The sequence below is a fragment of the Orbicella franksi genome, chromosome 4, assembly GCF_964199315.1.
Source record: "Orbicella franksi chromosome 4, jaOrbFran1.1, whole genome shotgun sequence".
In the NCBI taxonomy this organism is placed as follows: domain Eukaryota; kingdom Metazoa; phylum Cnidaria; class Anthozoa; order Scleractinia; family Merulinidae; genus Orbicella; species Orbicella franksi.
The window spans coordinates 22,686,461-22,703,806 of NC_138148.1; the positions used below are offsets into that span (position 1 = coordinate 22,686,461).

A 17,346-nucleotide genomic window follows, 5' to 3' on the forward strand; every position below is an offset into this window, starting at 1 on the left:
ACCTTTTCATTACTATGTTCCCTTTACATGTATGTGTTGTTAGAGAGTGTTTATAGAATAAAGGGGAAACTACACATAATTTGATCTGGGAAAAATTACTTATACCTACATTGTATTGACTAATGTGGTATGTAATCCCAACTTAGAAGTACATAATGAAGGAAGGTTTCTTCTTTTCTCTCTTGTAAGCAAAAATTGTAAAATAAATTTCAATACTTAACTGACAAATTGTCATTCTAGAAACTTTGGGGATCAGGCTTAAAGTAACACTAACCCCAAAAATTGTTTTCGCTAACATAAATTTCCTTTTTATCCTGATCACCACTGTGAAAAAATTATCGTCTTAGCTATTTCCCTTAATTTTGTATGAATTTTCAAAGTTTGTAAAATGTCCTTTTCCATGTTCACGACCAAGTAATAGCAAAGAATGGGACGAGTTGGCTTCTGACATCATTTCGGAAATGACGATATTTTGTTTCTAAGAAGAATGTATGTGAACATGGGATAGTTTGTGTCAAAATTGTTGCAGAGTGCAAGAATGATGTGTTTTTGGAGGTTGTAGCAATACAGGATGCGTGGGATAGAGTATTCCTCTTCATTCAAAACCTCTATCTCGATGAAACTCAACCAGAAATGAGAAAAAGACCAAGCTCAAATGATCCTCTGATTCCCAGACCAAAATAAATGATGGGAACATTTATAGGAGAGGAAATTACACGGTAAATAACGCATCGCGTTTTTGTACTCGAAATAGAGACTTTTGTAAAATGAATAGTAAACAAAACCTACGTCCCACAACGAGGCAATTAAGATTGTTTAGGCTTTGAACTGGTGAACTAACTATGTATTTGTGGATTTTAATAAAAACACACACGCCAGAGATCATAATCTGGCCGTGTTTTTCATTGGCCATTCCGAATACAGAATTGTTTTGTTCTTTGAGCTTCGTCTTTGAGGAATGAAATATATTACATTACAAACTTAGAATGGATCAAGCATTTATGAATATATGAAGAAAGTAAAACAAACTATTAAGATTCGACTCTCTAGCTACCGATAGAGATTGTCATGCTGAAAGAAGAATGCACTTGTCAGTCAACCGAAATGCAAATAAGTCAAGAACTCCCAGGTTATTAGGGGACGTAATATGGACATTTCATTCAAAATAACAGTGAAGTAGAAATGAATTCATTTAACTGATGCGATACTGAACCTCTTTTCAAGAACTTGTTGAAGGATTTTTCATGATTTACTAGTACAAAATATGTAAATTTGTGTAGCTTGCGATGTTTGTGTTAGTACACAGTAATTGACTATGCATATACTATGGTTGGTCAACAATAACAAAGCAAAAAGCTACCTCACCTTTGGATATTGTTATGGTAAGACTATTTTCAATCATTGATCTGGAGAAGTAGAAAGGAGGGGACTTTGACTACATTGCATTTTAACTTGTATTTGGGATGAAATTAATGTTTGAATCTAAAAATGTTCCATTAAGTCCAATTACTAACTCTTCATGTTCATTGACATCTTTATAACTCTTTAAAGTGCCTATGAAGTAAAAAATAATTGCTGCTTATTTGAAAGGCTTTTCAAAGTAAAGAAGAATGGCGTTTCCCTTTTTGCAATATCTTTTTTCGTTCTAGAGATATTTACGTTTTTGGATTATGCAAATGAGGAAATTGATGACGTCATAGGTGGTTCCACTTGAACAGTAAAACACTGAATCAAAAATATCTCTAGAAATATTGGAGCAGCGTTCTTCAAACTTGGCACCACAAATGTGCATCACAAAAGAAAGAGAATCACACCTTCTGTGTTGTTGCCATGGCAACACTTTTGGCTCCAGTCTCTTTCTGTGAAAAACCAAATATGCCAATTTGCGACCCTTCAAAAAGGGACAGAGGGTCTTGCTCGGAACACACATGATTTCTATATTGTCTTAACTCTCCCCATTAGATTGTTAGGAGTAGATGATCCTTGTTTAAGATAAAATCTGGTAATGTTCGTTTTAATTGAAACAGGACCAGGGGCATAACTGTTGTCATGGCAATGCCACAACGGGTGCCATTTTGTTTCTTTTGTGATATACATTTCTGGTGCCAAGTTTCAAGAACACTGCTGTAATATTTCTAGAGATATTCTTGATTGAGTGTTGAACTGTTTTAGTGGAACCACCTATGACGTCATCGCTTATAATACAAAAACGTGAATATCTCTAAAACGAAAAAAGATATTCCGAAAAGGAAAACGCCATTCTTCTTTACTTTGAAAAACCTTTCAAATCAGCAGAAATTATTTTTTACTTCATAGGCACTTTAAGAGCTGTAAGCGAACTCTTCAGCCGTTATTTGTGATAACCCAAATGGACCAGCAAATTGTCGATCCTGGCCTAAATTACAACGTAGCAATCTCCACTGGTGACCCGGACTTCAAAATGGAAAAAATATATACATCACAGCCGTTCAAATCGTAGCTAGACTCCGAATTGTGATGCTAGATGACACAGTTCTTTCACTTAAAAATCTTGTCCAGTTTTGATAAAATAGGAATCACAAATAACCCGAAAATGTTTTGACAGTGCTCAAAGCTCAGTCAAAAGTCACTTGAGTGTTTTAGCCTGGTTCTCAAAGTGACGTCACTAGTAGCCCGACCCGGGTCCCACTTTGCGCAGTCGTGAAAATAGAAATTACAAGTTCAAACGCCTGTAGAAACACAGGGATTTTATCAATCAAGATCATTTTTCCCTGAAAAAAATTAGGGGGTTAGTGGCAGTTTAACAACAACTAGTGTATGAAGTATGTCCATAAATTTTTTGTAACCTATAATTATTGTATGCTGTGATTTGTTAGTGGTTTCTGATGTATCTCAAAAAAGGTACTGGAAAATAATAATAAAATGGTGATGATGATGATGATCATAATAATAATAATAGTAACAATAATAGTAATAATAAGAGTGTTGCTGCTTGCAGAACGACGGAACAGTTTTCTGAAGCACTCAAGACTGTCTGTTGTTGCATTTTTAAATGAGTTGCCGCGGACAAAACATGAACTGACAAGTTTCACCGTTGACGTTAATCTGGCCTTGGTAAGTGGTTGTAATCACATAATTATACTTGAACATGTATTTAGTCTTCACTCTTATTATTATGTGATTCAATAGAAAAGCCTAAAGTACATTTACTTAATGTCGTACATTTTAGCAATTAATATCTTGGGACTATATCCATGTTAAATTGTGTCCCTTTCAACTTACTGCACAAACATGTGCATGCCTTAACCAAGTTACTGAAATCCTGTGAAGGGTCACATAGTAAATTAATATCTCTTACAGTAAACCATTGTTCTGGCTGCAATTTGTGCTACAGGATTTTCTGCCCTCTAAAAATAGTTCTAGTACACTGCACACTTGACTCAGTTAACTGGTAACTCCTGCATATTGCTATCGATTACCACTGACTGCAAGCAACAGTGAAGCTGTTGCTACCATCTCAAGAGCATCAGTTGAAAGGAAAGACAGGATTCTCTATGATGCTGCTTGAACCATGTTCATGTAGTGATAGACTTTCCTTTTCGTCTTTTACATGGTACATGAATCACCCAAAATCATCAGCTTTATATAGAACCAAGGTATAAAAAGTGCTGCCTGTGATGAATCATGTGTTCTAAAGGCATACATGGTCAAGTGTCGGTTGACACCCGGTTGACACACAATCAACATCTCGATCAACACTCATTGGACATCTCAATCAATACTTGGTCGACACTAGATTGACAAAAATATCATGATATTGATCATGATAATATAGGATATAACGTTTTCTGGTCTTTAAAGTATTTCAAAACATAAGCTTTTGACAGCTGGTGTACTGTCTTCAACGGATAAAAATTTGTGATAACAGCTTTACAATCACACGTTTGTAGATAATGAACTTTACTGCTCTATGGCTCTACGATCTCACATTTTTAGATCGTTAACTCTATGGCTCTGCAGCTCAATACCAAGTGTAGATAAGGAATCGTTTATTTCAATTTTTTCGTTAGTACTTCTTGAAACTGTACTAAGTACTTGATGCGTATGCACAAACAGAAAAAAAACTGAAGCGTTATTTCCGTTTTTTCCAGTTATAAATGCAATAGAAAGTTTTCAACGGAACCAAGGGTATTACTAACATACAAACTTAAGAGGAAAGTTTTTAATTAAAACAAGAGTCTTTTTAAAGTACCGAGGAAAGTTTTGAATAAAAACAAGGGCTGTACTAACATTTTTACTTACCAAGGAAAGTTTTGAATTAAAACAAGGGTCGTCCTGCAGTATAACATGCTAAGGAAACTTTTGAGTTGAAATAAGGGTCTCACTGTCATTTCAACTTACCAAGGCAAGTTTTGACTAGAAGCAAAGGTCATACTAACATACTTAGGAAAGTTTTGAATAGAAGCCAGGGTCATGCTAAAGTACCAGTACCAAAAAGAGCTTTAAGACAGGGGTGCTATTAACATACAGCCATATTTACATACTTACTTAATAATGATAATAACAATAATAATAATAATAATACTTTATAAATATAGCGCTATTTCTATCACTATCCAATAGTGCAATACTTTACTTCAGAACGTTGATACAACCGCATAGTTTACCTACTTTCCGTCAGTATGTTAGTACAACTGCATATTTTACTTACTCTCTTTCAATATGAAGACATGATTGATCATTGCAGTTATACACACAACTTAAGCAGTTGTGAAATTAAAGCCTGAAAAAATTTCAGGCCTGAATGGGATTCAAACCCGTGACCCCTTCAATACTGGTGCAGGCTCTACCAACTGAGCTATCAAGCCAACTGGAAGCTGGTCACATTGTAAGTTTGTTATGTAGCCGTAAACAGTGAAAAATACAAGTGAATATATGAAAGATCATATATTTGAACTGCAGATAATGATATCAAGATATGATTGATCATCGCAGTTAAACACACCACTTAAGCAGTTGTCAAATTAAAGCCCAAAAAACAAATTCAGGCCTGAACAGGATTTGAATCCATGACCTCTGCAATATCAGTGCAGTGCTCTATGTGTGATCGTAGGGCCGTAGAGCCATAGAGTTCATGATCTAGATGTGTGATTGTAGAGCCGTGGAGCTGTATAGTTCATTATCTACGATCAAGGACAAAAGTATTGGGACAAATATGCACTTTTGACACTTTTGCCCATGCGCCAGATACGAATACAACTTCACTTGCCTAACCTTGCCCCCCACCCCCCATACAATGTTGAGAACTAGTACCTGCAATTTCACCTAATTTTCAACATTGTGTTTTGAAGGATATAGCAGGGTTTTTTCCAAACTTCAGTTCTAAAACACAGATACTTTGTTACATTACATTAGTGTCCCAAGGACTTTTGTCCACGATTGTGTGATTTTCACATCTTCCGATCGGGAAAAGTGTTGATCTCAAATAATTTGGAAACTTTTGTATGTGATGGCAGTGATAATGGTGTCGCTTGATTTGGATACGTAACAGATTGTTTACATTATAATGTACAGTTTTACAGATACTTCAAGTACTTAAGGTGGCCAAACACAGTTTTCGTGCACGCTTTTGCTGATGCAATTCATAAAGAAACAGGACTCCTCGATGATGATCAGTTCATTTAATCTCAACGATGAGTGAGTCCTATTACAATAAGGTAGTATACAATACAATAAGTTCCTGATTCTAGTACACACAAATGATAAAGGATGAATCAACTTACATAAAATAACGACGATGCAAGAGCACTTAAGTGTTCGTAGGAAAAAACAACATGGCCGACTCAACAATATAGTCAGCGGTAAAACCTATGAGTCCCGGGACCCAGTGGTAAGCGGTAAACTCTTCATCCCCCCCAGTTCAGGAAGCTACGGTCTGCGATAGGTTGACGAACTCAAGGTTCTAGCCACCTGCCTGTCTCTGGTTCGAAGTGCTTCGGTGGCCTTCTGATACAGCATGGGCGCGAGGGCTGGTCCAGCATAGGTGGTGGCTGTGTTAATGCAGCTGGGGGTGAGGTATTGGTGGAAGTGCCAGGGGGGCTGCAGGTATCTGGTTGCGCCTGACTCGGAGGGTCGTCAATGGGTGTTGCGCCTTGTGTAATGGATGGTGGGGGGACATCTATAGGTGTGGCATGTGGTGCAGTCAATGATGGCTGGGGTGCTTCCTGTGGTTGTGGGGGTGTCGACGGTGGACTTGAGTGGGATGGGGGCTCGAAAATGCCAGTAGGTAGAGACAGTGCAGGGGACTGTTGCGGGATGGAGGGTGTAGCTGGTGTGTAAGCACATAGGAAGCGATGGTTACGCAGGGTGAGTCGTCCAGAGCCATCCACCTTTACCCGGTACTGGTCATAGCCGGCGACTCCACTACTGTTCCTGATCTGTCCCATTTTGTTGGGTGGGTTCCTCGCTGGTTCTGGATGAACACTCTTTCCCCAATGGTGAGGGGGCAGAGGGGTCTGAAGTGGGTCGTCAGGGATTCAGTGGTACAAGCGAGCCTTGTGCGGAGAGCCTCCTCTTTAGCCGCCCACGCCTGGCGCCAGAGAGGGCTTATGTGGGGGTTGGAGAACTTCTCTAGTTGGTTGACGAAGGACAGTGTGTCTCGTAGGGGGCGACCAAAGATAATCTGCACTGGTGAAAGGTTGCAGTCTGGATCGGGCATGTTTCGAAGCTGCAGCATGGCACACAGGAAGCGGTCATAGTCGAGACTGCCTGTGGGACCAGTGTTAGACATCAGGAGGTGCTTGGCGGTTCTTACTGCAACTTCTGCTCTGCCATTGGACTGTGGAGAGCCAGCAGAAGAGAGGCGGTGCCGTACATCCCATAAGCAGAGGAAATTCTGTTTCCCCTGCTGTGAACTCTGGGCCAACGTCGCTGGAGAGCTCTTCCGGCACACCAAATGTTGCGAAGAAGGAGCGCAGATGGCGTACAAGACCAGCAGAACCTCTGAGATTGGTACCTGCTGTTGAGCTGAGGACTTCTACCCATCCCAAGAGCCTATCTCCTACTACGAGATAGTGGCGGCCACCATAGTCAAAGAAGTCGGCAAAAACCACTTCAAATGGTGTTGATAGTGGTGAGGAAAATAGGATGCGGTGTTGCGGCCTCTGATGGAGCGTTTCTGTTGCAGTTGCGCATCCCTCTCTTGTTTCACAGATGTCCTTTGACATCCCTGGCCAGAAGACGATGGCACGTGCACGGTGTTCCATGGCAGAGGTTCCCTGGTGCGCAACATGGAGGTGCTTGAGGAGCTGGGGGCAAAGAGGTGACGGGACTACTACCCGGTCCTGATACAATAAGACACCCTTGTGCGAATATACTGACTCACAGATGGGCCAGGGGTTGGAAAGGGCATGGTCCGTGCGGTCAAAGTTTGTGACGCCTTGCTCGACGAGTTTGAGGAGGTGGGTCAGGGATGCATCTGTGGCCGTTTCTTGGACGAGGAGTGACCATGAGATGATTCCGAGCTCTTGGGCGTCATGGCGGATAGAGGCCATTAGTACTGACTCTGCAATTTCAGTGTCGCTTGACAAGTCTAGTGAGTTCTCACTTCCTGAAGGGGAGGGGTGCCTTGAGGTTACATCGGCAGCGTGGTTGCTGGTGCCTGGCAGGTGTACAACTTGAAAACACCATGGGAGGGTTCGCTGCTTGAGACGAAATAGGCGTGAGTTTGACATCTCGTCTAGCGTGCGGTCGCCAAAGATCTTCACCAGTGGTTTATGGTCTGTAACTACGACAAGGTTGTTGCAACCCTGGGTAAAGTAGCGTGTCTGCTCAAGACCCCAGGCGACGGCAAGTGCTTCCCCCTCAATGGCTGCATAACGCCCCTCTGCTGAGGACAGGAATCCTGAGCCAGCCAGGGTGATCCTCCATCCCCCAGGGCAGCAATCAGGGATACCTGAAGGACAGTTGCAGTTGGAGCAGGAAGTACCCGATACCACGCCGAGACCAGTTGGGGCAGAGGCAGGTGCGTCGCTGCATGTCAAAGATTTCGACACCTTGACAGATGGATTCAATAATTTCTGGAACGCTGACTCAAGCTCCGGCGACCACGAGAACTTGCAGCGTGGGCTAAGAAACGGCTTGAAGGGGGCCATAATGTCGTGCAGCTAGGCGTAGTTACACACCTGGTTGACAAGGCCGAACCAGCTCCTCATATCCGTAGTGTTAGTCGGGGAGGGGAAGTCTCTGATGGCGTCAAGATACTTTGGTGGGGGTTCGATGGCGCTATCCAACACTGAAACCAGCAAAGTCTACAGTCCTCTCCGCAAACTGAAACTTGTCGGGGTTTAGGACGATGCCTGCTTGGCCGACACGGGTGAGGAAGTCGATTGTTATCCACCAGTGCTGCTCTAGATCGCTATTATAGTGGACCGTGTCATTGACGCATCGCTCCTTGCGCTCGTACTCAGCCAGGACAGCATCAAAGCGGCGATTGTAGCCATCACCTGAGGACAAAAAGCCTTGTGGTGCACTGTGTAGTGCCATAGACCAAATGGGGTGATGAAGGTGGTGAGGTTGCGATCAGATTCGCACAGAGTGACGCTGTGGTAGCCATTCCAGGCATCCGTGACTGTCTTCCATGTGCCCTTCAGGATGCGACGTGCAAGATGAAAAGGGGACTCGCTGGCAAATGTTTCCCATTGGCAGAACTTGTTCAATGGTGAGAGGTCAACTGTGCGCCGCGGGGAGCCGTCGTGCTTCCGTGTGATCACCATGCGGTGACACCACGTCAGGGGTTCGCCATAAGGTACACGCTCAATAACTCCTAGAGCCTCGTCATGGAGGAGATCCTCGTATACTCGCTGCTGCCAATGAAGAGGAACATTGGCTGGGGTGTGGCAGGCCTTGGGTGTGGCAGCAGGATCGAAGTGTATCTCAACTGGTGGTCCTCCCATACAGGGCAACAGCCGGTGGGGGCAGGCATTGAAGGTCAATGATGCATATCTATTGAGTAGCCACGCTTTCATCCGCCCATTATTTTCTGGAGTGCAGGGAAATGGCAACTCAGATGAGCGTGGCAGTGGGGCTTGGCGCTGGGGGCATGAGCACGCCGTGCCGTACTGTGGGGATGGGATGCTGCAGCCATCATTAATAGATCGCGTGGCGTTTGTGGTCGGCAGCTTATGCAACGCGTCGTGTTGGCCTGGGTGACACCTATCACAGGGGCTGGCTCCGCTATCGTTGAACGGGAAGTCACTTGACAGGAGGCCGAGGTTGAGCAACGACTCGTAGGATAGGTAAATGTCCTGAACGGAGCTACTGACGTAGACCATCGAGCGGCATGACAACACTTTGCCCTTAGGAGACAGTGTAGTGAGCTTAGCGAAGAAGGCTCCTTTGATCGAGATTGGGGAGCGGTTGGCAGCTGACAGACTTAAACGTATGGGATGTAGGTTGGCACGAGTAAAGCCGTGGGCAAGAAAGTCTGCGAATGACCATAAGTCAGACTGCGCTCCGGTATCTGCTATGGCAGTTACATCAGCGTGGATGTTGCAGGACTGGTGCGAGTTCCCGGTGTTGCCCTGGGTCAACATGTCAAGCGACATGCTGATAGCTACTCTGGGGTGCTCTCAAAGGCGGGCTCGCTTCCATTCCCCCTTGGAGAAGATATGGTGGCTCAGACAGGGTGGTAAAGGCTTGTTGATCGTACTGTGTGTAGTACGACCGCCGGGTCAGCGACGCCGTCAGCGCTTGTGGTGTGAACCGGCTGCACTTGTCTGAAATGCCGCGACCTGGGAGATGGGATCTGCTTCCAAGGCCTGTATGTTTGGCGAGGTATCCTGGGAAGAGCATTTTTTGTGCTTTCTCCGGCGACGGGAGCGGTAGCAGTTGATGCAGACCTGGTGGGGTTGGGTATTCCAACCCCATGCCCCTTCCGTAAATATTTTAAACGTTGTCTTGCAATCAGGGCAAACTGCCTCTTTATTCCTGTCTGCTTGGGGTGGGGCTGTGACAGGGGCTTTATTGCGCTGGTTCTGGAATGTCGACACAGCAGATAGTGTGGAGGACGGCAGGGCGTTGCGTGCCATTTCCTTGCCTTCTATAAGAGCAACAATATCGTTTATCGGTTTGGTGAGGATGTCTTTCATGTCCAGTATCTCTCGTCTGATGTCTGTATCTGCCAGGCCGTTCAGCAAAATATCGCGGATGGCACTGTCTGTATAATTCACACTTTTCTCACACTCACACTGTGCTGCGAATGCGCAGGTTTCTGCTTTTCCGCAGACCCTGGCCGCAAATGCACGGATTGCTTCGTCGCGTTCTTGTCTGAGCTGTAATAATTCGGTGCGCAGGACGCACGTTGCAACTGATATCACCGCCAAGGAACGCATGGCAGTTAGCAGTTGTGACAAGGATTCGGAGGCAATGTTTGGGTTAGTCATCAATAGGCTGTCGCCCAGCTCAGCGCCAGCACATTGGAAAAGCTGCAACGGGGAAGATGCTTCATCGATGTTAGATCCCATTCGGAAGACCTCCCAGTGCCGTAAGAATACATTCCAGTCTTCAATGGACACTCCTACATTGATCTTTGGGCACTCTAATTTCGGGCCTCAAAGTGCGGCTGGTGTCGATTGGGCCACTGAACTCTGATGTGCGAGACTGTGGTTTCCCAGAAGGGCGATGGCCAGAGACTTGGATACGTCCGATGTTTTAAACTCGCAGCCAGGGACTGAACATTCCACAACCACCATGATGCAATTATGACTCGTTCATGAAGAAACAGGACACCTCGATGATGATCAGTTCGTTTAATCTCAATGATGAACGAGTCCTATTACAATAAGATAGTATACAATACAATAAGTTCCTGATTCTAGTACACACAAATGATAAAGGATGAATCAACTTACATAAAATAACGAGCAACGATGCAAGAGCACTTAAGTGTATGTAGGAAAAAACAACATGGCCGACTCAACAATATAGTCAGTGGTAAAACCTATGAGTCCCGGGACCCGGTGGTCAGCGGTAAACTCTTCAATTCAGTGCACACACAAGGATTGCAAAAAACAAACATGCCATCAATAGAGCGATCATTTTATTCACTCAACACCCGCACTGTTTGTGCTATTTTTGTCTATAATTGAATGCAGTGTATTGATGGCTTTAGTCTTTCGTTACAAAGATATGTTAGAAAAGGTAAAGATGCAAAGAACCCAGCAATTCTCAGCTTTTTCTTTGTTACCAAAAGAACCCAGTTAAATGCAGTGCATGCGAAGTAAGTCAAAAAAATGCGATCGAATGAAAAGTTGCACTCTGGGAAATACGCCTATTTCTTGAGAACCACTCATTAGAATTTCATGCAATTTGGCACAAAAATACTTTAGGAAATAAGTAACTGGCATATTGAAAATAATTGAACTTTAACAAAAGAAATTCTAGATATTCCAGTCAACCTTCAACAAGGGATAATTAAAGATCTCTCTGTTAAATTATTAGCAAAATGGTGTTAACTTGTGAGAATCGTTACAAGCTTGTTGCATGCAAATTTTAAAGAAAATCTAATGGCTAGATATTCTACAAATAAACAAAACCGATTTTAAAGGCCTGTTTCTATTTAGTCATGTCGCCATGGCAATGGCACATACATCAGCTTAACCATCAAAAAACCAAAGTTTGTGTTGTTAACTTGTTTGCTGCCATTTTTGGTGACGAAGGGATCAAGGGTTTTAGAGAAAAAGGTGAAAGAAACACAGGTATCAAAAATTGTGTTTAGCCACCTTAAACGACAATTTGGTATTTAAGTCAATCTTAGTGATCACCTTAACAGTTATTACAGCATGTTTAAGTATACTGAGGCACTATGTAATGACGTCACTGTCCATTGGTCATCGCATAGTATTCAGTGGCAAAGAAAAACAGTGTTTCATCAATGTTTTCAAAGTATCAATTAAGAGAACCAGCGAAACTACTTTTAAACACGAGATTCATGGTTTAAAAATTGAGTAAATGTAGTCAGGAGATGCACAAAAAGGCTGTCTTGATGTTCGATCATAACTATAAACTTGCATGCCATGTTCACGAATGTCATCATCACATGGATTTTGAAAATGTTGAAGTCGTCGAACATGAGGCACATTTCCATCAGCGGCTTTTTCTAGAAGCTTGGATGTCTGTAAAAGACCCGAACGCTGGGAATGATCATCCCCGAAGTCTACAGGTGCTTAGCACGCACTTAAAATTCTCTTGAGTAATGTGCAACGTTTCAGTTTTAAAAGTTTTTAGATCGTACGTAACATCAAGCGGTTTTTTCAACTGATAAAGGCTTAAGAATTAGCTGAAACGTTTTGCTAAAATGTACAAGTCAGTGACAAAACATGGCACTTTTATCGATTACGAGATTTATGGTACTGTACTGTTTATGGTACTGTCACAACACACTGGCAGTAAATACAACAGTACTCACTTGATTCAGTATGGAAGAATTGACTTTAAACAATTCTTAACAATGGGAAGTGAGTACCGTACTTGCAGAGCTCAAAATTAAGTTTTTCCCAGCTATAAAGGTGTAAAAACATCGATTGCCAAACACAGTTTACTTCAACATGTCTTAAATGTGAGCTTTCAGAAATAAGTAGGCACATTTTAAGGTTTTAAAGTGAGTACTGTTGCTGAGAACTGTTGAGTTATGCAAATAAGAAGTGACGAACTCATTGTCCACAACTCTAAAAAGATGTCACACAATATTGTTTTATAAACTAGAAGTAATCAAAGATTATTAGAGTGCGTTCGACGCCATCACTTAATTAAATATATGTAAATGATTTCACTGGCTGACTTTTAACCTCTGTCTATTGCTAAAATCAACGTTTTTCATCGACAACGGCGTTTTTTATAGAGACAGATTTATCATAGTGTCAAAGTCCACCATTTGTTGACACGTTGCATGACAGCGCAAGTTTCCGTAGACTCACAAGTTTAATAGAACGAAAATATTTACATTTATAGCCTTCAAATTTCATGCTAAATATTCTCACATTAACTGGTGACGATTGAACGTAAGAGCTAATTTGTAAAAGTAAATTTTACAAACATTCTAAACTGGAAGCACAAATGTAAGCAAACATTTACAATTGTGTGCTCGTTTATTGTTAGCGTAAACAAACTCCGTGCGACTAATTCGCATATCATGTTCCCCTGATGAATAAGGTAGACAGTATTTAAATAATTTGCCGTTCCTTGGTTCAGGCTCACTCTTATGGATCTTGCCTTCAGAGTACTTTTCCACCAATTCCAAACAATATTCAACCGGATAAGGACTGAGCTATCTACGTGTCTGTCGTGACTGCAAATAATCAACTAATGCAATCAAAACATAGCTTTTCCCACGGTTAACATCCGGAAAGCCTAGGCGCTTCAAAGTCATGTTCGTTTTAAAACATCAGATTTTGATAAATGCCACTGTCGAGGCATTTAAATTCACCTAAATCCAACGCTGAGAGCACAATTGGATACTTACAGCTTCGAAATTACAGTGTAAATGTCCACAAAAACCCGCACTTGAACAAAACAAAGACCCGCACTCGAAAGAATTGTACAGCACATGGTTTGGCGATGATGTCATTCATTTCACCCCTGCTGCGGGGCAGCCAAATTGGTGTTGCAACTTCGGATGAAGGTCCACCGTCCCATGAAACTCAACTGAAGTCTGCATTAGGACTGCGTTCTATGAACGCAATAAATAAAGGGAAATGACTTCCACTGGCAGAAAACAACTTGCTAATATTTGGTTCGGTAACCCTTACGAAATTATAGTTTAGGATGCCCGCTCACTGCACGTATCATATTCGTGCTACAGATGACTTTGAGATTTGACATTTCCGCGCGACTTCCCGGGGTGAAAATCTTTTGTTTTCCTTAAAAAAAGACTTACTCGCTGTTCAGTAGAAATTCTTGTCATATGCACCATCATCTATAATGTCTTATGCCCATCGCTGCCTTGACCATTAACCATGTACGCACAAGTATGAGATAGAACAAACTCCAATTTACACCATGCGTTTGCATTGGAAAAATTGAAAAGAAAAAAATTAGCGTAAATAAACCACAAAATAGCTCAAAAATAGTCTTTGTATTACGATCTTTTCACAAACTCGAGAAAAAACACATTTAGACTGGAAAACTGCTGAAAACTGACATTTTATTTCTCAACTGAAATTCAGACAATCATGGACAAAAGTCTTGGGACAAATTTGCACTTTTGGCACTTTTGCCCACACGCCAGACGCGAATACAACTTCACCTACCTAACCTTGTCCCCCACCCCCCCATACAATGTTGAAAACTAGTACCTGCAATTTTACCTGATTTTCAACATTGTGTTGGGTGAGGAGGACAAACAGCAACATGTTTTTAAAGGTATAGCAGCATTTTTTTTAAAACTTCAGTTCTAAAACACAGATACTTTGTTACATTACTTAAGTGTCCCAAGGACTTTTGTCCACGATTGTAGATATGTGCAGTGATCGTGGAGTCATAGAGCTGTACAACTGTAGAGCAGAGGAGAAGTAAAGTTCATTATCTAGATGTGTGACCATTGAGCAGTTGAGCCATACAGTTTATTATCTACATACCTGTATGTGTGATCGTAGAGCCAAAGGGTTGACTGTGTGTAAATGATCATTTGTGAATGAGTTCAGGCATAGGGTTGAATAAAAACCAAAAACCATTGGTAGCAATGGTAACACACCACTGTTTTATATGTACATACAAGAGAAGGACAAAGCGATCAGTGATAAACGTACAGAGGTGTAGTGCTCTACGTAACCTTCTACGCCTATTCAAGCCGGCGTCGACAAAACCCGGATCAGACCAGACCGGACCGGATCACGGATCGGATCACAGAAAAAAAAAGTTTTAAAGAAAAAAAACAATCAAATTGTTTATAAGATCATAATAAATAAAAAATAAAAGTAGAAAACTAAAATATGTTAAATAAAAATAAGAATCCCGAATTTGACGCAATGACACGTTAATTACAGAGAATGACAAGAGGTAATTTAAAAAGCCACATAAGCGCCTAATTTAGGACAAATTTAAATTGTAATGAACAGGCAGATGTAGTTATATTTCAAAGTTAGTTGGCTCAAAGCTTGGGTGAACCTCCCATTCTCGTTTTTGAAATTGCTGTTAGTATCAGTAGCTAATTCTCGGCTACTTTTTCGTGTCAGATGTGAGTGTTACAGTTAGCATTACAGTTAATGAGAAAGCTTACGTACGAAAGGTTAGGGACACGACTTGCTTTAGAGGAGCTACGTCAGGATTTGCGCATCTTGAAAAAACTACCCTAGTTTTTCAAGTTCGTCATTTGCAGTCCTCGTTAATCTTTGCCATCCTTAACAATCCTCATTCCGTTTTGATTTGTTCTTGCCTCTTAAGTGCTTTCTATCCTAGAACACGATCATTTTAGGTTTTATTCCACATAAAGGCAACTCTTTACGACCCTAAAAATGACTCTAAAACTCGTGACGTAACTCCTAAAATGTTGTTTATTCTCAGGTTGCGTTATCGTTCACACTATCGATGTTATTCCTATAATTTTTTGTAAAGCAGCTATATTTCCTTGAAATGCAAATGGTTTGTTTCATTTTATTCCAGTACGAAGTATCGCATTCCAAACTCACATCTTGTAAAAGTATAGACCTGTCTCAGAAACAGACCGGAAATTGTTTGAAATCATCAGGTGTTTAATTTTTTTAGTGTTTTTAGTTTTTGTGTTTCGATTCATACGTTCATCCTATTATTACCGTGCTGACTCGTTTCATGACAGTTTACCTTTGATGCAAGCGAATATACAAAATATCATTTATCTGAACTGCGGAGAAAGATATGAAGACATGATTGATCATCGCAATCAAAACCCAACAGCCTGAAAAATATTCATCTGTGACCAGCTCCCAGTTGGCTTGATATTATAAAAGAATAAAGGAATATCACAGCTGAATTAAATAAAATGTTCTGCTCACAGTAGTCACTCTAGTGTAATTTGCTCAACAAAATTTTGAATCTTGAATTTTGAATTTTGAATTTTTTTTCCTTGATCTGATCCGTGATCCGATCTGTGATCCGATCCGTGATCTGGTCCGTGATCCAATCCGTGATCCGGTCCGGTCCGGTCCGATCCTGGTTTTGTCGACGCCGTATTCAAGCTTTGTAAAATGGGCAGGGTATATTTTTGCTGCTGGGAATGTGCTTTCAGATGGCACATATCTTTTGCCCTATATCATGTTGTTAACAAAACCAAATTAAATGTTTTAAAACCAAGAAAATAATATCAAGACATATATTGGCATACATGTATCTTCATTGAATTGTATGATCCTATATATAAGTTACAGTTAACTAAATAGAAACAAAGGTCACATGCAAAGATAATAGAACAAATGATTCCTAAAACCTAGTACTGTCTGGTGCAGATGGCAGTACACAGTGCATTGTACTGTCTTATCTCATACTAAGAGAACAGAAGATTAATATAAGCAGGCATTGACATTTGAATTTGCACAAACTGACGACCTGATGCATAATGTATCTTGTGAGGGATTCTAGTTATTTTGCAAGTAAATATGTAAACCTGAGCATTATTTGTTATTTTACACTTAGCCTACTTGCCTGTCATTTGCTGTTAGAGGATTGTTCCTTGAGAGTAAGTAAACTTGCTGGATGTTGCATGAGTATATTGATAAAGCACTATTTGTTTGAACAAAAATTACATTTTGTTAGAACATTTTCTTATTATTTGTTATGTGGCCCATGTTTGAAGTTAAAAATAATTGAAGTAATATATTGCTCAGAGGTGGAGAATTTGCCCTGAAATCTGAAATCTATGGTTAAAGGCCGTAGCCAGGTTAAAGACTGATTTTTTGGGTGTTTATGAAACTGGACTAGATGAAGAACCAGTGGAACAAAAGGATTTCCCATGTTCTTTCCCTTTAGTCACAGGTCAGGTTATGCTGCCTTCTTTATATTAATACTAAGAGAGAAATCTGATTTGATTTGTCTTGACAACTTCTGCTAAGCTAATTGTACTGATTAAAATTGTTAGTGAAGACTTCCCACAAACTAAAAATTTCAACATATAGGAAGTGTACATTTTAAGTAAATTTGGAGGTATTTGCTTCATTTGAAGATTAGGCACAATGTAGGCTTACTCAACAACCTTATTCAGTAAGTTAAACAAGTATTAAACAAGCATTAAGCAGTAAATCTGACCTGCATTACTTCCACTGAGGAAAGTACAGTAAGGCAGCAGCACAGAGTTATGATAGAATGTTCTGTGCTGACAAAATCTGTTTGATAGATGATTTT

General features: G+C 41.1%; 1 protein-coding gene and 1 pseudogene across 4 annotated transcripts in view; one reads left to right on the forward strand and one right to left on the reverse strand.

Moving 5' to 3' along the window:
• LOC145484909 (nuclear RNA export factor 1-like) overlaps positions 1-17,346 on the forward strand; it is a 257,953-nt gene that overhangs the window by 201,571 nt on the left and 39,036 nt on the right. For all 4 annotated transcript variants that reach the window (XM_081463536.1, XM_081463537.1, XM_081463539.1 and 1 more), the window contains 2 exons: positions 2,978-3,093; positions 16,642-16,684. In XM_081463536.1, the coding sequence (XP_081319662.1) occupies positions 2,978-3,093; positions 16,642-16,684 (159 nt within the window). The remainder of the gene's footprint in view (positions 1-2,977; positions 3,094-16,641; positions 16,685-17,346) is intronic.
• On the reverse strand, positions 3,117-16,635 carry LOC145484907 (uncharacterized; annotated as a pseudogene).